Below are 22,804 nucleotides of genomic sequence, written 5' to 3'. Positions count from 1 at the left end.
ATTTTTCAGGGAATAACAGAAATTATTTTATGGTGTCAGCATATATGGGTTTAGAACTGCTTTCATATATATGGTTATTATTACTTTTGTTGTAGGCATTAAACACGAGTATGTTAATTTGTTTCTTATTAGAAAAAAAAAGAATAGTCCAACCTAATACAGGTGCAAATTATATTGATAGTAAAGTAGAAATATCTAGGTTAAACAAGGATGAGCCCCATACCTTTTGTATGATTATTCCTCTGATGAGGTGAATAGAGGCTGCACACAAACTAAAATACACCTACCTAAAAATTACCTCTCCAGTCTGCTTTTCTCATTCTTTCTTTATCCTCATAGTCTACCTACATTTCTTACCTCCCCTTTTTCTTCCAGATTCTAGGTCACTCTGCCCCAGTTAACAGAGCTATGCCGTAGTGAATTATTTGTAGATGCTAAGGAAATCAATGAAAAGGAGAAAAATAATTTGCCTAAGCAACCAGCAGGCAGTGAGAGCAGCTATTGCTGGCCAGCTGGAAAGCCACAGGCTAAAACATATCTGGGCTCTTCCCCTACACATTTTTAGCAGCTGCAGAGAGTCTACTGGATAAGCTGAGACAAATGGTGCAGGCCTGCAAAACCGGCAACTTCTGGGCAAGTGAACTATGAACCATCAAGCTGGACAAAGTTAGAGACAAATGCTGGAGTGTCCTCAAGCTACTCTCCAGCTGCAAGACTGCAACAATCTGAATGTTGTATAAAAGAGGAACGGAAAATAGATCATATTTCTGTTTATGTAAACAGTAGGACAACAGGCAATTCATCACACTTATCTGCTAAGACTGAAACCTAATTTTGATAATTTGACATAATCCTTACTAGCAAAACCAGCAAACTTATCTAAAGTATTTTACAGCCATTTTGCAATGTAATGTTGCTGTGCTGTAACTGAAACAAGCAAGAACATAGGTCAGATGCTATAAGCACAATTTTTATCCCCTTATGATAACAGAACCTTGGAAGGAGATAAAGATGCTGAAACCTAAAGATGCTGCCCCTTCATATTTGAATCCTGTCTTGTATTAGGCATTGATTGTTTGGGCCATCAAGAAAGAAAAAAAAAAGTGAACAGTAAATAAATTTTCTTGTCATATACTAGATTGACAATCATGTAGAAACTCCCTTCCTATGCAAAATCCCAGAATATTTACTGTTTTGCCACACCTGTATTATGTAATGCTTTGGACAGCTCCAGCTTTGCAGGACTCTACAAAGACAATTCCTACAGCAATCCAACAACACCAAATACTGTAAGGACAGATAGTAAGGATGCTCAAATAAGGCTGTGCATCAATGAATCATAAAACTGTCAGAGAACAATTTCTGTGACTTTTATTAATGTTTTTTAAAATTGTGATTAAAAATCATATTAAACACATTAACAATGATCTTTCACTGAGTTTTTCACCTTCTAACTTGATGTATGAAGCAAGAACTGTGAGAATGTTACAATTTTATCTCCAGTACAAGTCAGTCTTGAGTCTTAATACAGGTTTCTCGAATACTAGTAGGTACATTATTTAGGCTTGATGGAGCAAAGACTGTGCACATTTTTATGTGCGCAATCACTGCTAACATGGATGGAAAGCAGTTTTATACCAATATACTAAATAACTACTAAACTACAGAAAATGAGAAAGACTCTTGATGGAGCAAAGACTGTGCACATTTTTATGTGTGCAATCACCGCTAACATGGATGGAAAGCAGTTTTATATTAACTACAGAAAATGAGAAAGACCGTTCTCGGGAAAAGGAACAATAACATGAGAGCAAAAAATCTTACCTGGAGATAAAAAGGAAGTAAACTGGTAGAATATTTCAGTGTCCTTCTTTTGGCCACTATATCCCACAATACTACCAACTTCTAGGGGAAAAGTCTTGAGATGTGCACCAGTGGCTAGGTCATGAAGCTGCAGGATATTCTTCACATCATGCAGGTAGCATAAAACCAGGAAATTGGACCTCACACAAGCAACCCATTCTGCACAGCATGGAAAAGAAAAACAAAGCCACAGAAAATACAATTTAAAAAAACTAAGAAAGAAAACAATCCATACTGTGATCCTATGCATTTAGCATTAAATGCATGCAGCAAAATTTCTGACACGCACTATCTTTAACTTTTAAATCTTTGTAAATGAACCCAAAATAAAGTCTGACATTCTCTGGAAATGCATTAACCATGCTGCTTAAAGTTAATTTATGCAGACACAGGAATAAAGAATTGCTTAATCAATATGTGTATGCATTTAGGATATTTATAGATCAATACTGCTCTTAAATATCACAGATTTCAATGCATAACCCAAGCAAAACATTTATCTTTGCCAGCAATACTTATGAAAAGTCACGAAAACAATCATTATTATTTATATTCAAACTAAACTCGTAAGAAAAAGAGGCATGATCCCATACTGCACATTGAGTTATAGAGCCTAGACATTACTATTTCTCTTGGTTCTATTGCTGAAATAATCAGGAGACTATTCTTGCAAGCAAGCCCTACTGGGCGTAAGAAAAGGGTTACTCTGGGGTGATATTCTCATCATGCCATTAAAAAAAGTCCACATGCTTATTCAAGATGCTGATGTCGCTAAACAGCATTCTTGAGACTGTAAGCTAATAGGAGCAGGATGCAGCACAGTGAACTCAATCCAGGAACAAATCCCTCAGCAGAGGTTCATTGCCTTTATGTCTCTCCTGGCAGTCCTAGTTCCAGTCCTACCATGTTTGTGCAGCTGTGCAGGAATGAGAGCTTCTTCTATACAGAACTTTTCCCATCTTGAGTTTGTTCCTTGGCATAATTACTAGACATTATGTGAACTTTTATTTCATGGCATGCCAATTTTTAAATTTGACTTAAAAAAATTAAAACCAATTAAAATAAAATATCTGGACTGTCATTTCTAACAATCTCTGTGGTTCTACTGTCTCACTTCAATTTCCATCTCTATAGCTTGTAAACTGTAGAAACTCTTTGGAGCTCCAGTTCACTCACGATAGATAATGTAACATATTTTCTCCTGTCTCCTGTGTCATTTGCTTTAGGTCTCTAGTGACAAGTCTGTTTACAGGAGAAAGATTAAAACATCACAATCTTGCTCAATATTTCTGTCATTTAAGAAATTATTTTGCAACAAAAGTATTTTAACTTCTCATTAATTCACAAATTGAATACAAGCAAGACAAAATACAAGCAAAGTTAAAAATCAAAGAAAATATCCTGAAGGAGATAATGTGGGACATTTTATTTGTTGGTAAAATTAGATGAAGAGGTGATTCTTATTCTCTTCCAACTACATATACACAACTTCTTCTCTGACAATGCAGACTGGAAATCTAAATAATGGGCAAAATACCAGTGTTGGAAAATGTTTTTTTTTATCTGCTGGAAGCAAAGAATTAGGAGATTAACCAAATGAGCAATAAATTTTAGGTAGGACATATAGGGGTACACTTTAATGCCAAAGTAGCACTGTGAGATGGAGAGTTGAATGTGACAACATTGGATGAAAAAATATCAGAGCATAAGCATATAAAAATTGACGGAATTTCAGTTTTATGCCATTATATGTTATTCATATCTTGACAGCTCTTTCTAGTCTCCTCAAAGTCCAATAAAACCAAATAATTTGAATTCACAGAGTTGTAAAAAAGACAGTCTTATAAATGCATCTTTGCATATTCAAATTTCAGAATAAAAATTCTGAGTTGTATGTTGTGCCCCTTTCATTAAGGGTAAGAAGTTTTTGGAATTGAAGGTCAAAACTTGTTATTCTGAAAGCATCATATATGCTTTCATATGGAGTTCAGGTTTGTCATGACTCCCTAGAACTCAAAGACCTTTAAATCCTTTTAGCTTGTTTCTGAAGAACCAGTGAAATGTAATACTTGTCTTTCCAGACATGTGAAATCATGTTTCATAAACACCTAAATAAAGCTTTACTACTCCCCTCTTCCCAAACACCACCATTCACATTTTTGTTTTTACCCTTAAACTTTCCAACACCCTCATGAGCTTTGGGAAATTTGGGAATTTTCTAACCAAAGCCCTAGAGAACACTAACTGAAATTTTAGCCACACCTGAAATAATAAGGTACAGCATAACACTGTTTATAAATTAGTAATCAATGTGTAATTTTAGCTCTAGTGTGGCTAAAATTTCTTAAGTGAAGCTGGAGAACACAATAAACGCTTTAAGTTAATAGTTCTATTCAATTACATATTTTGAAATAGAGAATCACTCTTGGTTGTATACACAAGGAGAATATGTAATAATTTAAAATATTTTTTACATTGTCACTGCACAAATTTTCCACAATTTTTATGTGGTTTATGAAATTCATAAAAAACATGAATTTAAAAGTTAGCATCCCAAATGTAACACACCTTTTTTGCATGCAGAATTATTGCCTCTGCAATGAGCAGGAAATCCCATGAACTCCACTGGTATTCTTAACAACATCTATAATTAAAATGTCTAGTTTTACTCTTAAAATCTCTTGAAAAAAGTTTCATAAAATGGATTATAAACACTCTCAGATCAATTTCAAATGTATATAATATATAGCTTTGCCTCAACAAAAACAAATAAGGGATTTTATTTTAAAATTACGTTGTGGTGATGCTTTAATTCCTCCCTAATTATTTGATTAAACAATTCAGTTTAATGGATTTTTTCTTTAAGAGCTGATGCTCATTATTACTTTGATTTACATATTTGTGAAGAGGCATTACTCTTTTTATTAGAAAGATTCAATTGCTCAGGAGAAAAGCTGCTGGCTTATGTGGGGATTTCTGCTACTAAGGAACTTGCCTAGGAAGCAGCAATATCAACTCTCCATCACCTCTTTGGTTTACAAATCAGATGCTTTCAGGTGGAGATAACAGATGAGAAGCAAAATGTCTTTAAAACATTCCATGGAATTGAGGAACACAGCTTCTGTGTACAGTACCTGTATTATAACTGGGTTTGGTGCATTGCTAACTGCCTCCAAAACTTACAGTAATGGCAGCTACAAAGAAACGCAAAAATCAAAACAGAGCAAAACATTGAAGCAGACTTGAAAGACCAGAAGAAAAAGAAGACACTAATAGCCAACCAATATACACAGCAAGCTAAAACAATGCTGAATTATTAACAAGAGCTATTTTTTGACTGCAAGCTTTAACTTGAGTCTCTGTTATTCCCATGCTCAGCACTGAGAACCACAGATACAGTTGTGTTGCATTAGCAGCCAATCTTTTTGCTTTGCTTGTGCAGTGCAGGATGCACCCTGCATGCCTCTGTATTTCCTAGGAACTTTGGAGACTGTGATTTCAAATCTCCTGTCTAAGCCTGACACCATTGCTGTAGGCACCCTTTAAAGACAAACGGAGAGAAGAAATAAGCAATTTTAGAGTGCAAATGAACCATTTATTTTGGATAAAATACTGTGAATTGCTTGCTGAGCACTTTTACATACACAAGTGATGGTTTTTAAAAAGCTAACTATCCTAAACCTCACCAATGTATAGGTCAATTTATTTTCAGTTAATACCAATGAACAGAGCAGTTACTCCCCTGGATACACCTACATTTATCAACCTACCTACTTCCAACATCCATCAGGCACAGGATTTATATTACTACATAGTAAACACTAAAGAGGTTGCCTTCTCCAACCTGAGCATCATGCTTCAGGCACCACAGAAAGATGAACACACTTGAAGGCAGTCCTAAGTACTGAAAACAGGTATGAAGAGTTATCCTTGGTACTGGCCAGTTCTCTCTGAAAAGTAGTGACCACTTTGGTGTTAACAATAGGTTACACACAATTCTTCAAGAGCTAAATTTGGGCTAGAGGAGATACAGCTCTTAACAAGGCCTAGAAAACTGAGCTCAACTGTGTCTAGAACTTCTAGTTCAACCTTCCAGAAATTCATATACTGCTACTTTCCAAAAACTCTTTTTTTTATTTTGACATTAATCACAAAGCCTCTAACTTGGCACCTGCAATGTTGCTATGAACAAGTTTTTGAAATAGGTTCAGCGAAAATCCTCACACTAAACATCTGTGCCACTAACCTTAATGACTTAAAACAGTTTTGACCTTTCCTTTCTGCAGCACTAACTACAGCATGTTAAATGTCTGAATGTACAAACATGCTTTGACAGAAGCAGGCTGAAATGCTGATGGAGAACACACCACACTAGAGGAGCCAAGCAGCCACAGAGCTTCAGCAGGAATTGCTGAGTTACTTGATGTGTGGCTGTGCTTATGCGTCCACTCAACACATGTATTGTTGAGTGAGAATAATTAATGTATTTCAATGGATGACCAAAGCTGTAGCTGCCAGATGGACCTGGAAGGTCATGGTGGTTTTTCTGGTCATCTTAGTGACCATAAACTTCAATGCCTCTGCAGATTAACAGGTACCAATGCTGATCTCAACCAGAATGACCTGTAACCATCACTCAAGGCTACTTAGAGTAGACCTGCAGGTAAAGCATGAGCAAATTACAGAATAAAACATGAATAATTCTGAAATGAGTGAGTAAATGTTGACAGGACCTCACAATATAAAGTATGTGTCTTCTCACTGAGATCCCATCCTCACTGGTAGCCTGCCCAATGGGAAAGCTTCAACCAATTTCAACAAGTCAAGGATTTGGTATTCCTTCCAGATTTTCCCTCCTGGTTTCATTCTAGTGCCAAAACACACATTTCAGCTGCAGTAACTTACCTCACCATCTCCCACACATTTATGAATTAGTTAGCAGGTTAAACATATAAAGAAAAATACTATTTTCCACTTGGGAATTGTAGCTGAGGGAAGGGAAGCATTTTACATGCACTGAGTTTAGGTGTGCAGTACAAGGTACAGGGAGCACTGCTAGCTTTGCCTCTACTTGTTAAATGGCCAGCTGAGATTCAGGAACTGCTCAAGATCCTCTCCTCATCTACAACACATTCAGGAATATGTCTTATTCCTCAGCCCCCCTTACTCAGGAGATCTATTCTGCTTTTTATTGTCATAAGGAAAGGGCTGGATACTAACTGCTGCTCTCCAGTTGCTCTGCTCTGCCAGTACTCTGGGTGCAATGGGGGGTGCCATAGTTCTCAAAATAAATTATTTAATTTGTCATAAGGAAAGGGCTGGATACTAACTGCTGCTCTCCAGTTGCCCTGCTCTACCAGTACTCTGGGTGCAATGGGGGGGTGGCATAGTTCTCAAAATAAATTATTTAACCTTCTAAACCCAGCAGGTTTATCCTGTGCCTTAGAACTAGGGTTGCAGGTCTGCCATGGTCAGTCTGCATTTATGGTGTCATAGCTGCCTTTCAATTCAGCACACTTCTTGCAGCTATGTGGTCATTTAAAGCACAAGTTCAATGTCAGATGGGAATCTGTCCTGTGGTTTTATTTCAGGCTCCCTGAAAATTAAAACTAATACTTTATAAATAAACTCCAAAGGGAAGGAAATTAGCCTCATCACACTACAATATGCTCTCAGGCGCCTCCCTCAATTCCCTTTTAAAATAGCTGTCATTTATTTCTTCCTCTCAGTTCACAGAGTAGAGATCTAAATTTACCTCATCTCTGTGTAAAATCCCTGCTGATAGTTGTAAAATGAAGTGCGTGTACAACTTCACTGCAGGAATATGCTTGATTTTTCCCTTTATTTCCCAAACTATCTCACTTATAAATAGCTCTTGAAAAAGAAAGGGTCAAAGCCAATAGAAAAGTCTATCTTAAAGAATATGTTGAGGAAACCAAATGACATTCACATCATCATGCAGGCATGTTGTTTTTATTTCTTGGTTAGATTGTATTAGCTGTAGCATCTTTCTAAGAATACACTGATACTTTGTGGAACATCTCTTTATGCCAGTGATGGACCCTGGTAGAGCTTCTTAATTCTCAATCATTAATTTATTATTTGTAAATAAATTTATTTATGGAACTGCAGCTTTTACGAAATTGAATCTAAGTTAAGATGCAGAAATGAACAAGCTATGTCTTCCAGGTAGGTCATACCAGAGTAGGATCCATATATCCCAATAAAAAACATCTGTGACCTAGGGTACCACTAACTATAATGCTTGTGAAGAAATACTAATACAGCTAAATTACATCTTGTTAAAGTCACTCCCACACGTAAGTAAAAAGCAGTAATACCCATTTACCCTCTGAATCACTGCTGTCTTAGCTTTTGCAGAAGGAGCTTCATTACACTGTCATCTCTTTATCACCAAAATCAAATTCACTTCACTCCAAGGTTTTCAAGAACGAATTATTAACTGTCATTGCTATAATTATGTCTTCCTTAAGAAAACTTGTAATGATTAAAAGAGTCTGACATGCAGACTATTGGCTTGCTTGCTGGCTGTATCAAGTGAAGGAGTGAGGATTTTTATTTATTCAGGACTACAACTTCCTGAAAATGATAGAACTCCCCCATATCTTGGTGCTAAGGATACAAGACTAATCTGCAAGTGTCTGTAACAAAGAAGCAACTGAAGAATTTAAATTTACTTTTCTGTAAAATCTACTATAGATTTATTAAGATCTACTTAAAACTGATCTTCTTATGGAGATTTTCATTTGTTAGTTCAATCCATTTTCTTTACATACTGCTCCAAAAAGATATAGAAAGAGGTAGCCATAGGATTGCCTGTTCTGGCTTCATATTCAAATACAGTAAAAGATTAACGACACACAACATATTCCTATACTGCTCCAAAAAGATATAGAAAGAGGTAGCCATAGGATCGCCTGTTCTGGCTTCATATTCAAGTACAGTAAAAGATACACAACACATTCTTGAAAGTCACCCTGATGGTTTTATATGACAGATTATGTTTGCTTTCAAGTGCTTAAGAGCTGAATGCCTGTTGGGTTTACAGTCTAAAGGCCAGTGTCCTCAGCAAACCCATTCATCTGAGCTTTCAGGTTTTTTAGTGCCGTTCTTGTTAAGTCTGTACTGTCAAGGCCGTCATGTATAAACCATTAAATGAATGTTGCATGCATTAATTTTTTTTGTTTGTGCACGAACATGAACTCATCACGACTCTGCCTTTAGAATGAAATGGAGTTGAGCTAAATACCACAGTTTAGGGAAAAGCAGATCTGGTATTTATCTTAATGGGAAGGAATATATAATCAGTGCTTACAGAGCACTGGTCAAAGCTCCTTTGGCTGCCCAGACCACCTTCCATGTAAATCCACACATAGTAACCACATTTCATGTCAGTCACAGGTTTCTGTCCCATTCTATTTATACACTCACCATGTCCAAGTCAATTTTTCAATTTGGTCCTACTTTACAAACTGTTCTCCCACATAGCTTAACACACTGCCAGTGAATTAGCACATGACCAAAATGAAGACTTGGAAGCAATTTTTCACTTACACCTATTATTAATTCTTTGCTTAGGACTTGAAACATACTTCATTTAAGACGCAGGTTGATTCTGATTCAAACAGTTACCAATCTTAAGAAAAGCCTCACCAAGCTTTAATTTGCTACATTTCCATTCACTAAAATTCTCTCAATATTCTAGACCCCAGTCATTTGCAACACCACTACAATTCTGGATATGTTTAGAGCAAACATTTATGTCACACTGGGGACATCAAGGCTGGGGCAGAAATCACACAGGGCACATTGTGAACTGCAGACAGAAATAAATATTCTTTTTTAAAGTGACAAAAGCCTTAAGATGACTTTGAAATGTAGTAAAATAGGTTTGTCTCAGTGAGGAAAGAAGTTACACTGTATGCACATATGAAATCAGATACACAGAGAGAATTCTACTCATTCTAGAAAGCAGCTCTTCACTGGAAAAGTAGCAAACATAAAAGAATTTTTATAAAAATTGATTAATTAAAAATTCAGAGTATTTTTGAATAACTAATTGTGCTAGTCAGATAAATCATAATTGTACCTTATACTGTATGGAGAGCAAACTACATAAATGTACACAAGGCATCTGTCAAAAAACAGCTCAAAAGTGGTTCTTCTGTATTATCTGAAACGAATTCTAAGCTTTCATAGAACTTTCTGCAAAATGATGGGATTAAAAAATACACCTTTATTTTAATTGTATCAAAACCAAATGTTTATGTTTTGAACTTGCTTCTATACTTTAAGAATTTCATGACCTTACACTTTCCTGAGGCTTTTTTTTTCAAGTATTGTTTACTCCTCTTATTCCAGGAACAAAAGAAATCCTGTCTCAAATTCTGACCAATTCTGTTCAAAGCATACTACAGTACTGCCAGATTTGCACTTTCCCTTCTCTCTGTTTACAAAGTCCCTCTTGTTGTAATCCCTGACTGTCTAGTAAACATTTATTTCACTGACATGAAGCAGGAAAATACTTTTCCCTCATTTCCTACAAACACTGAATTAAAACCAGGACAGATGAAGCAACTTCACTAGGGCCACACAGGACGTTGGAGAGAGAGAGAGAAAGAGATGTTCTGAACTGCTTGTATCTCAGCAAGTATTTTAAATTACAAATCCTAACCAAAGCTTAAACACAGGAAAAAAGCAAGAAGGTCTGTAAAAGATCATCCAACAGACTAACTGCTCAATTAATTTGGAAAAAGCAGAACCTAACGTCTTTAACTTGACATGAACTCTTACCTAGAACATCTTTTTCATGTTCAGGGACGAGAACTTTCCATTTGGATTCCTCTGGATCACTGAAGTCAATGTTGATTAGCCGGTAATTTGGAGAATGGCGGTTTGTCTTGAAAGTGAACACTGTTCCTTCATTGGTGACATATTCGTACTCAGCCTCAAAGTTATCTATCAGCTTCACCCATTGAAGAATTCCTGCAAGATCAAACATAGAACGTCATCCCTCAAACAAAACCTTTCAACACCTGATAATTGCTGTAGGCTCCTTCTTGAACAGTGCTGGTGACCAGAAGCAGTACAGTTATGGAAAGGCCAGAATGTGTACCAGGTATTAAGGACTTTCAAAGACTGCTCCAGATCAATAGGTTGCAGTGGAAAAATGCCAGTTCAGAGACATATTAAGATGACTGGTTTGGAAGAATTTCTAGCAAAATACTAAGGGGCTTCTGGAAAGCTCAGATGTTTGCCACAGCAATGCTCCTACCACAGTGGCTGCTGTGAATCCAACACCACCCAGCACATTAGGTTCTTGTCAAGGGAGCTACAAGTGCCCCCTTCTACAGACTTAGAATGAAGGGCTGCAGCTGAGTTGAAAGACTGCACTAAGATTTCAAGTGCAATTTTATTTTTAACAGCTTTTCTAAAATTACTATTTAATTATAAAGAAATGTTTGGGGATTTTAGCTCCTGCAAAAATTTTACTTTGAATGGAAAGTTTTCCATTCTCCTTAAAAGCCCAGAACTTCCCACAGAATAGAAATTATGCTATTGGAATGAGTACAAGAAACTTCAACATGAGGAACTTCTCTCTCAACTCAGAAACAACATTTCTGAAATGGTGTTCTGCAGAAATTTGTCACCACCAAAGGACAACTACAGTTAGCAAAAACATCTGGGTTTCTGAAGAAAGAAAATTGCATTTTGCCTATAAATCTCCTACAATATCACACCTTCAACCTGAAGATGGGATTTTAAGACTCCACTGCTTTTTATTCACATTTTCCTGTTTTGCAATAGGTTGAGAGGCTAGTAGAAAGAAAAAGCAGCAAGGCTAGATAAGATATGTGATATTCTTGTTTTATGTACAACCCAACCTATCATCCAAACTTACTATTGCAAGCATTATACATTAGGTATGCTGAAAAATCAAAATCCTTATGTGAAAGTAAAGCTCTTATATCTTAAAATAACATTTAGTGCACTGTCTGCCCCTTTTCTAAACCTACAGGTTGGTTCTTTGCTTTTATGTATAAACAAACTGTTCATAAATCTGTTTGTGAAACTCTATAATGTAATGTTTGTATCAATAAAAGAAGCATTTCAGCTTATTTTATAATATTAAAAACTGAGCAAGTAGGTCATAGCCAAGCTGTAATTACTGTAAATTTTAAAAAAGAAAAGAATAATTGAGGAAGCAGTGAGATGACTAAGGTCATTTTAAACCCATTAGATGTAATAACAGAGTATAGTCAGGACTGGTACATTCATAAAGTTTGTATCCCTTAATTGCCTTTTTGGTTTAAAGAGAACTTCCCTGTCTCTTCATGCAAAGTGATTAAATTCCACTTTGTGTACTGCTGTAGTATGAGTTTTCCACACAGTCCAGTCAATTTAGTATCCTGAGTGAATACACTTTGATTTTTCCTAAGATCCAAAGTTTTGTCCTTCTCAAGAGATTTCATGTTGAAGAAAAATCCTGCTAAGTCACTGCAGTTGCTCTGAGTTCCACAGAGAAAACCTGCTTTGATGCCCAGTAAAATAAAAGCAAATCCATCCTACAGCAAACCCTAATAAACAACATGAAAACATTTCAGGATCCTAAGTCACACGGCATTTTAGTAAATAAAATCATTAACTGCAGAGTAACACCATAACAATACTGGTATCTGACAGAATGAAACCATCACAACGAAGTACAAGACTTCATAAAAAGAAATTGCCAGACTGTTGAAAAAACACACTTTTTTTAATGGCAAATGTGCACAGTAGCTGTAGTCTCCATAAGTGCAATGGAACTTGGATTCCATGACGAAAAAGGACAATAATGTGACACTAGGGATTTACATTGCTTCCTTGCAACTCATTCATCCACTCCCAAATGAGCAGCTAGTAAATAAGTGAGAGGGTTGATGCTCTGCAAGGGTACACTTTGTTGTTATTATACAAAAACAAGAGCATCCATCTTATTAAAGTGGCTTTTATGTAGACTTTAGAAGACAAATATCGCAGTTGAATTACCTCTAAACCACTGTCTTACTGAAGTGGTTAAATACACCAACATCCAATCCAGGATTAGAGGCAGTAACGAGGCAACTACAGGCAGCCCTTACATCAGACACATCATTGCTGCACAGGGTATGTGCTGCAGTTCTCCAGTGAGAGGAACAAATCCTTTGCAATAACATGAGTATCAGCCATAGGAGGATGCTTCTTTATGCTTGGTTGCAGGTGACCTAGTTGTGGCTGTGACTGAAAGGGATATTCTAGCATTGCTTCAGATGCCCCTGCTTAGCCTTCTCCTTTGGACAAGAAATAGCAACCTGATGGCAAAACACAGGCAGTTCACTGGGCAGCACTAATACGGCTGAAAAGTGATGGGGACAGGCACCACTTCTTCCCAGGTCACGCCAGGGGCAACACAAGGAAGGGACAGGCCCATGGAGTTCACTAGCATGGCACTGCCCCCATGTCAAGCACTCTGGCCTTGCCCCTCAGTAACAAAAAGAACAGTATGCCTGTAAGTTACGACTTCAAAAAGTACTTGAAAAACAAGGTGACGGATAGACATTGAGTCCATTCTTCATAAAAAAGAGAGAAAAGAGTTGAAGAATTGAATCTTGATAAGGCATTTATAGGTTCAACCAGCAGCCCTCTGGGAACATGTGTCTTTGAGAAGAATCACTAAGAAGTGGCATTTGGATAGTCTAAGGCTACTCTTAACATCTGAAACGCTGAAGACTTCAGTTTAATCCACATAAGCACACAATTGAGACTGATTTATTATACACAGGAAAAGCATGCCAGTTTCCTGTATACCGCTGCAATACCCTAATTCTTTCCCCAGCCAATTCTTCTATTAAAATACATTGCTGAAAAGATACAGATGGTTTTGCCTACATGTTTTATACCAATCAGTTATTCATCATCACATAACTGCATGACAATAGGAACTGCAGGTGGAGTTCAGTGGACAATAAAGCCATGCCACACAACATGAAAATCATAATCCTACAGAGCTAGGCTTCTGCAAAAGACAAAAGCAACATTCAGCATACAGATGGAATTTTTAAACAAAGTTTTTGGATCCATAGAAGATCAGAAGAGAAATTGTTTCAGTAAGCATCACAGAATATGCCCTCAATCTTGTACTGGCCTCTGAACACAGTAAAATATTCCATGGCCTGCTGAGAGCTCTGGGTGATGAAGCAGGTCTGTGAATGACGACTACAGGAGAAAGAAAAGTTAATTTGAACAAATTGGTAAGAGCATGAATTATCACAAGGTCTTGTTACCAACCCTCTTTACACAGAAAGGATAGAGTGGCTGAGAGTCACTGTTAATCACTTCACAAAATGTTCTTGATACTTCCGTATTTCATGTTTCATGGACAGGCCAAACAATCAATTAATGGCAAATAACCTCTTGTCTGTGTACTGGAGAGACAGGGTTCAACAGCAGGGTTATCAGACACTGGGAAAAAAGTTTTCAAAAGGCAAACACTTGCATTTGGCTTTTTTCATGTGCTTTAACAGTCAAAATTATCAGGTGAAGATATAAATGCTCCACAAATTCCATTCAGTGTTGTCATTTTTTGCGAGACAGCTTTTCTACAAATGGGACAGTGATGAGAAAGCTCAGGAAATGAACCAGGAGACTTGGCTCATAACAATAGGACAGGTTTTCTAACCCAAAGAATGATGCCACATTTTATTACAGTACACATATTAAGTAAATAAACTTCTACCTATGGAAATATAATGAATTTTTAACTCACAGATTTTCATAGATTCCAGAATGATTTGGGTTGGAAGGGAGCTTGAAAGCCATCTAGTTCCAACCACCCTGCCATGGGGATAGGATCACATTCACTAGGCCAGGTTCTCAAAGCCCTGTCCAACCCAGATTTGAATACCTCCAGGGATGGGGCATCCACAGCCTCATGGGCAATCTCTTACAGTGTTTCATAGTACTAATCCACAGTAGGTTTTACATTCAATAGAAGACAGAATCTCATGGTGCACAGCATACATCAGATTGGAAACAATTATTTCAGGGCCCCTGTGGCATGTTCATAACATACTCTGGGAACTGAATGACAGAGTCCTTCACTCAGACTTCCACATCAGAATCTAATTTCTTCTTGAATCATGCAATACTCAGCTTGCTCCCAAGCCCCTGCTCTGAGTGAGGCAGCTAGGGAAAAGAACTCAGGGTTTTTTCCCTCTTTTTCTTCAAAGACACAAATATTTAATTGTCTCACTCTGATCTCCAAAGGTAAGAGGTATTTTCAAACAATTTGGACTTTCTTTAAAAGCAAGATCGCTCTATGTCTTGGGACCTGACTTCACATATAAACATCTGAGGGAGGAAATACTGTCAAGGAGACATTAAGATGTTCTTAAAAGGAATGAAACTTTTGTATTTGTATTGAGAGGGTACAACTCATCTTACAGATGATGGATGACAGCTACTCAACGATCATGGAAAGTTAATGTATTTGCCATCTAAAATATAAATAAATGGAAGGAAGCAATCTTCATTCCTTTGGGTTAAAAAGTTCAGACATGTCAAGATATATTCAAAGATTAATCCAGAAGAAAGAAATCAAGCACTTTTATGAACAGACATTTCTCAATCAGTTTCAAGGTTCCAATTTTACTTCCACTGGGATAATCACTCAAAAGACAGGAGAAGAGAATATATATGATTCATTTTGAGAGAGTTATAGCTCATGCCCTCAGACAGCAGAACACTTCAACTGAAAAGCAGGCATCAAAGCTAATCTCTCTCCCTCACACTACACTTTCTCTAATACAGACAGATGGAAGCACAAATACCTCATCTAAAAAATAATTTCATTATGAATACTATTTACCCTGGTGGTGCTCAAAGCCAGCTTGAATAAGGCTTTGAATAACCTGGTCTAAAGGGAGGTGCCCCTGCCCATGGCAGGTAGGGTTGGGACTGGATGATCTTTAAGGTCCATTCCAACCCTTCAATATTCTATGATTCTGTGATTTATAAATGTAATGTCCAGTCAGAAAGTAGCAGCATGAAGATGTCCTTGCTCAAATTAACAGCAAGCTATTCAATTTCATAGAATAGTTTGCATTTGAAAGGACCTTTAAAGGTCATCTATGCCAATCCCCTTGCAATGAGCAGAGACATCTTCAACTCGATCCAGTTGCTCAAAGCCCCATCGCACCTGAATTTAAATATTTTCAGCAATGGGGCATTCATCACCTCTTTGTGATGTGGCAACCTGTTCCAATGTTTTAACACATTTCTTGTAAAAATCTTCTTCCTTCTGTCTAACCTAAACCTACCCCTTTTTAAGTTAAAAACCATTACTGTTTTTTATATGGGAACAAGCCCTGCTAAAAAGTTTGTCCCCACCCTTCTTACAGACTCCCTTGAATTTGAGAGGAAGCAGCAAGGTCTCCCTGAAGCCTTCTCTTCTCCAGGCTGAACAACCACAGCTCTTTCAGCCTTTCCTCATAGGAGAGGTGCTCCAGTCTTCTGATCTTCATCATGGTCCTCCTCTGGGCCCACTCCAGCAGGTCAATGTCCTCTCTATGCTGGGATGCCCAGAGCTGCATGCAGTGTTTCAGATAGGGTCTCATGAGAGCGCAGCAGAGGCACAGAATCCCCTCCCTCTTCCTGCTGCCCATGCTGCTTTGGATGCAGCCTAGGGTACAACTGGCTATCTGGGCTGTGAGTGCACATTGTTGGGCCGTGTCCAGCCTCTCATCCACCAATACCATGTCTTCTCAGACCCAGCAGGGCTGCTCTCAATCCATTCATCCTGCAGCTTGCATTGATAAAGGGGGTTACCCCAACACGGGTGCAGCACCTTGCACTTGACCCTATGGAACTTCATGAGGTTCGCATGGGCCCATTCCTTGAGCTTGTCCAGGTCCATCCATATGGTATCCTGTCCTTCAGGTATGAAGCACCACTCAGGTTGGTGATGTCTGCAGGCTCAATCCCACTGCCTATACAGCACTGCTCCCAGAATGGGATCCCGAGTACCTATGGTTTCATTAGACCACAGACACACATCACCCTTGTCCACTGGGACACTGAGGGTAGTTGACCGCTACCCTCAGGATGTGATCATCCACCAATACCTCATCTACCCAAAAATCTGCCCATAAAATTCCAAGCTCTCCAGTTTAGAGAGATCGATATTACAGGGGATCATGTCAAAGGTCTTACAGAAATTCAAATAGATGACACCCCGTAGTGCTTTTTTTGTCATTATTTTTATTTATTTTAATTGCTAATAATTTGCCTCCAAAATAAATACATATGAAGTATGTATTTATACTTATGTGTAATAAATAAAAAAATACAATGAAAGCAAAACTTTGAAATTGATATTTAAGGGATATTAAACATTTTTCTTAAACACTCTATTGTTGATCCTTTCACATATTTTTCAAGACAACTAATTTTTTTCCTCCCTATTTGTTAGGATACAACAGCCTTGTTTTGATATTAATTTTTGAAACTTTTTTTAAAGTTACTTCAATCACAGAAAAGTTTTTCAAAACATGGAAGAGCATTCTCCCTCTCACCATATTCCACTTTATAGCTGATGTCTGCTGTCGCCTCACTGTCTCTTGTTCATTTTCATTACAAAGGTTCTGACCCACTATTTCAGGCTACACAGCACATACTGACTCATCCCTTTGATGCTACTGTATATAGCACTGTTCAATGCTTACTTATTTATTAAGAGAGCCTGATAAATTGCAAGACTAAACTAAAACATAAAAGGCCAAACAATCCCATTTTCAGCACTGATGGGGACAAACATTACCTTTTTCCACCTGCCCTTGAGTCACATACATGCTTTTTTTGGCGTGGGGAAAAAAAGAACAACATTCTAAACAAAAACAAAATTTTAAAAATTCTGATTGATAGTGTTGCTCTTAAATTCTTTTAACCTTTCCCAGCCAGTCTAATCCAAAGCAATTCCAGATGACAATGACTAAGCAATTCCAGCTGAAAATGACTAAGCTGTGAACTTCTGTGTTTCCTACATTTTTATCACATCTTTTCAAGCCAGTGGTTCTCAAGTACTTTTCACTAGCTCCTATTCCCCTCTACATGTGTCCTCCCACCACCTCACACTGTTCACCAGACGTAAACAACCAACCTCCAAGCAGCCCAGTACCCAAGCATAACAGCCCCTATCACTGTTCTCTCTCCAGAAAGCCCCTGTACATTCTATTTAAAACAAATCTGTGTTTAGCTTCCTTTCCAATCCAACAGCTCAGGTGTGCTTTCCAATTAGCCAGCCCTCTCAGTTTTCTGCATTCCAGGAATCACTGCAGCTTTTCATTAAGGCTATATTTCTACACACCCAAAAGTTATAAGAAGAGCCATCTCTTCTGCTCCCCATGCTGGTTTATATCCCTTCTTTTTTTACCTCGCTCTCATGCCTCAGGTCCCCCAGGAAGAGCAAAGTGGGGCTCTGCCGAGAGCTCCGAGTCAGTAACTCATGAAACAGTTCTACAGTGTTCACAAGAGGATCCTGATTTTTTCATTAGGCTTCCCAGCTACCACAACACAAAATTTAAAAAAAGGTCAATACTGAGGACAACTTCAACAAGAGCAATAGACCATGTCACACTGGTCTATGTTCATAGCCAAGGGTGATTAAACAGCTTTCATTTATTTCTTGTTGCACACCAACAGATTGGTGCTAAATTCTTTCTTCAAAGCACCAAATCACATATTCAAAAGAGTAAACAGTCAAGACTGACAATCTAATAAAAAAGAAACAATCTCATTTCTCAAGAAATGGGAAAAACAAAATTATTACCAAGCACAGAAGCATGAAGAGACATGCTACATTAAAAATCCCACTGTTTTTGTGGTTTGTTTGGTGTTTGGGGGTTTTTTTTTGGTTGGTTGGGTTTTTTGGTTTGCCTTTCTTTTTTTTTTTTGGTAAGGTGTACAACAAGGTTTGCTAATGAATAATTGCTTGATTACTGTGTATCCAGCTGTTTGGCTACTATGAGGCATTTTCAGGTATAGCAAGAACAGTTAAGCAGAGTCATTAATGAAAGAAGTTTTCTTGTTTGACTGGTTCAACAAACAAGCAAACCTGAGTGCAGTCTGTCTTGTGGAAGCCAAGTTTGATAAAATAGCTACCAAAAATTGTGCCTTACAGTGCTCAACTACTGGGTAAATATGTGGGTTTTTTAAGAACTACTCAGCATTAGATCACTTTTAAATGTTTGTTACAGGAGCCAAGAGTTGAAAAGCCTATGAGCAGCTTAGCAAGATAAGTAGGGAAACCTGGAGTACTGAATGAGGGAACAACCTTCTGGTCATGAACCACAGCGCTGTCCTTCCTGACCCAACCAGCACTGCACTCCTGCTACTGATTCATAAGGCAAAATTAAACCTTATCAGTTGGCTGGCAGAGTGGTTAAATCTGGACAAGAATCCCATAATTTTGTCCCTGATCTTTCTGAACCTCACCCCACGAGGAACTAAAAAGGAAGAACAAAGCACAAAGGGAAGAGGTCCCATATCCACAGTTACTTGAAACAGTACAGCAAGGGAGTTACCCCAAAAGCTTAAAGAGCAGCCAGCTGTCTTCTCCCAGGGGGTCCTCTCAGAGTGTCTCAGTATTGTGTCTTGCCACAATACTGGGAATTATGACCTCAGCTCTTGAGAAATTGAGTATTTGTAAAATACTGATATGATATAAAAATATTTTTAAAAGTTTGGTTAAGTTAGTTGTAAACATAGAATTCCAATTGGTAAACCTGGTCATTTCTAACACAAAGAGTTTTGTAACAAAAACTATGTTACAAACTGGGTTAATCTGGTGGGACTCAAAAAACACCTATGGTAGTAGGGGGGGAAGGGAAACAATAACTCCCCAAATCTCTTATCTTTTCAGACTAATTTAAAATCCCCATTAAAAAGAAGCTATTACTTATTTGTCATAGGTTACACTTAGCACGGTGATTTTCTATTCTAAAAAGGAGCATTTTTGGCACAAGTAGCTCACAATGGCCTGCTTAAAAACCTAGCAAACAACCTGAACATTTGAAGAGAAAAATGACTGAGTCTGCATACAGTAGAAACCCTGTGAAGCAGGGGAAGGAAAGCATGAAGAACATTTTAGCTAATCTGGGAACCAGAAAAGATGCTCAAATGCTCCCGGTACCATTCATGGGAAGAAACAGAAACACTGATGCGTAGATTATCTTCTGAGGAAAACAATCTAACAAGGAATATCACAGGAGACTGCACAGCCAATGTGATTAATCTACAGCTGTTGACAAAAATATCATGACATCATAAAGGGGGAAGATTATCGACACACCTAAATTTTCAGATGCAGAAATAGACAAGTTAAATCCTTTTAAGTTTCCTGAACATTTAGAAATAGTCTACTCTCATTTGTTAGATGTGATCTCCATTCAGAGACTAAGATGATTTCCCACTCAACACAGGACAAGTTAACATCCCTTGCCTCACAGCCTGAGAAATACATGAACAATCAGTGAATGCACAGGACACAACTTCATTCAGTACAAAAGAACTAATATAATGTTCTCCCTTCCACAGACTCTTTGATGACATCATTATGACCTCACTTACTATTTAAAGGCAGTATATGCAAAAAGAAGCAACAACTCATGCTGTGCAGGAAGGTAATGAAATGCATTAACTCAAGATTACTGAAGCAATTATTAAGTGGCAAGTATTGGACAAACCGTATTTCATAAAGAGGTATCTTGTGAGAAAGTTAAACCAGAGGTTTCTTCTCCCTCAAAGCAAATTACTTTATATTGTTAGCAAAATCATTCTGTTCCATTTCTTGATCATTCTTGTGGAACAATCTGGATCTTTGCTTTCAGTGTCTCGGATTGAAAAGGCGCAAATTTACTTTTTTATTTGTATTGTCTAGACAGACAGCAAAAATGGGACAGGCATGTAATTGAGCATAAATATAGAAGAAGCTCACAACTTAAGAAGGCAAAAAAGGGTTTTACAGCTTTGTTTTTTGCAACTGAATGAGCTTATCTGGTTGGATTAGTATTTTCAAAACAGCCACAAACTGTTGAGTTTAATTTGAAATTTAAAAAGGAAATATTTTCTTGCTATAAAAACATGCCATATATAAGTAAGAGTAAAAATGGAAGATTACACGTTCCTTTCACCTACTGGGGAAGGAAATATCTGAGCTCCTGTAAGCTTGTTATGGGCTATACTGTGTTGCATGATGATTCCCACAGTAGCTGACTCATCCCTGAATTCACAGCCATCTTCCAAGTTCTATCAGGCAGACATTTATTAACCATTTTTTATTTCCACACGTGAAACATACTGTTTAATTTTGCACTCCTGTTTCTTCTTTCTTTTCTCAAGATGGATACCCCCCTTTTCACTCTGCTTCCCCACTCTACCCTGCAAATTTAAGCAAAATAATTCAACCACCTACTGTGCTCTTTGAGGGAAAAGGCCTCTCTTTGTTTCTCAGACAGACAAAATGAACTTTTCTCTGAGCTAGAAGGTATGCCTAACATACAGGCAGAAATATTTTTTTAAATTGTGCCACATTTCTAATCTACAGTAAGTTAGAAATAAAGCCCACAAATCAGCTAGCCAACCTTAATTCTAACAAGCCTTAAGTAGAGCACATTTACTCATTCGAAACTATGATCTTACAAAACAAATAAATTCAAAAGTATGAGAAAGTTGTTGACACCAGACTTGAAATATTTAAGGAGCATGTAATTTCATATGTCCAGCTGTGTGCAGAAGTAGACTAGTTCAGCTAAATCAAACAAGTCCCCAAAAATTAAAATAATGAAAAATTATATCAATAAAGTATATACATGAAAGAGAAGACTTACATTATTATTTGATCATATGAAATCTGCCATATACCAACCTCTATATATCCAGTGCAATACTGCCAGATTGCATGAAGTTTTTGAAATCTTTTTCTTCAGTCTCAGTGAAATGAGAAAATTATAAAAACAATCACTATTTCTAAATAAGCTGTACATTATACTATCAAAAGGTTCCAAACTATGAATCACTTCATGGAAACACAAATGGCTTTCACTGAATCCAAGAGCCTCGACCTAGCAACCACAATATTGCTACCCAGTACAAGAAGACCTAGTAAGAGGTGACTAGCCTATAAAATATCTACACAGGAATAGTTTATTATTGTGATTCCTGCAGCAGGATGCTGCTGAAGAATGACACAGCTTCTATGACCATAGTGTGGCTTTAGTCTATAAATACACACATGTGCATTTATCTTGACCTGCTGCTCAAACAGGACTTAAATTCTGATGTATCTCAAAGAAATGAAACAGTATAAAGGACACTTCTATAACCAGCCTCTGTGGCATTTTCAAGGACAGGTCCAAACACTAGAAATGATATAAGGAACATGGATATAAGAGGACTATTACAGAAGGAAGGATAAAAAAGAAGAGGGGGACCAGAACAACCTAAGTACAAAATTACTACAAAATTGCCTGTAATACCAGTTGTGTCCCTTCAGTTCTGAGGTACATTCCATATATTAGGTCCTTTCCCATGATTACTAGCTCTGTTACTTTTATTCTCTTCATTACAAAACCATAGTCCTGTCTCTTAATGGAAGTTTTTCTTGGTCAATTAATTTCAACAATCCAGGAAGCAGTTTAGTCAACATCACTTTAACAAGGTGTGAGGAACAAAAGTAACTAAGAATTCAATGGTCATTTTCAGCTCTCAGTTGCAAAATCAGACTTATTTACCCCTCTGTCTTCAGCAAGCATCTCCAGGATGCAAAAGCATTTTGACTGAAATAAGCAGAGCATCTCCAATATTATTTCACTTCTTCTTTATGGTTACTGAATTGAAGCTTCACTGT

General features: G+C 37.5%; 1 protein-coding gene across 1 annotated transcript in view; it reads right to left on the bottom strand.

Moving 5' to 3' along the window:
* Positions 1-22,804, bottom strand: part of LOC120511024 (prolyl endopeptidase) — an 88,475-nt gene that overhangs the window by 39,634 nt on the left and 26,037 nt on the right. Inside the window, exons 8-9 of the mRNA XM_039727597.1 lie at positions 10,678-10,869; positions 1,825-2,022 (exon numbers count right to left, since the gene is read on the bottom strand). Coding sequence (XP_039583531.1) covers positions 1,825-2,022; positions 10,678-10,869 — 390 coding nt within the window. The remainder of the gene's footprint in view (positions 1-1,824; positions 2,023-10,677; positions 10,870-22,804) is intronic.

Source organism: Passer montanus, unplaced genomic scaffold, assembly GCF_014805655.1.
Source record: "Passer montanus isolate IOZ18808 unplaced genomic scaffold, ASM1480565v1 scaffold11, whole genome shotgun sequence".
Classification (NCBI taxonomy): domain Eukaryota; kingdom Metazoa; phylum Chordata; class Aves; order Passeriformes; family Passeridae; genus Passer; species Passer montanus.
Note: the sequence above shows the minus strand (reverse complement) of the source record. Positions and strands in the feature narration are given on the sequence as shown.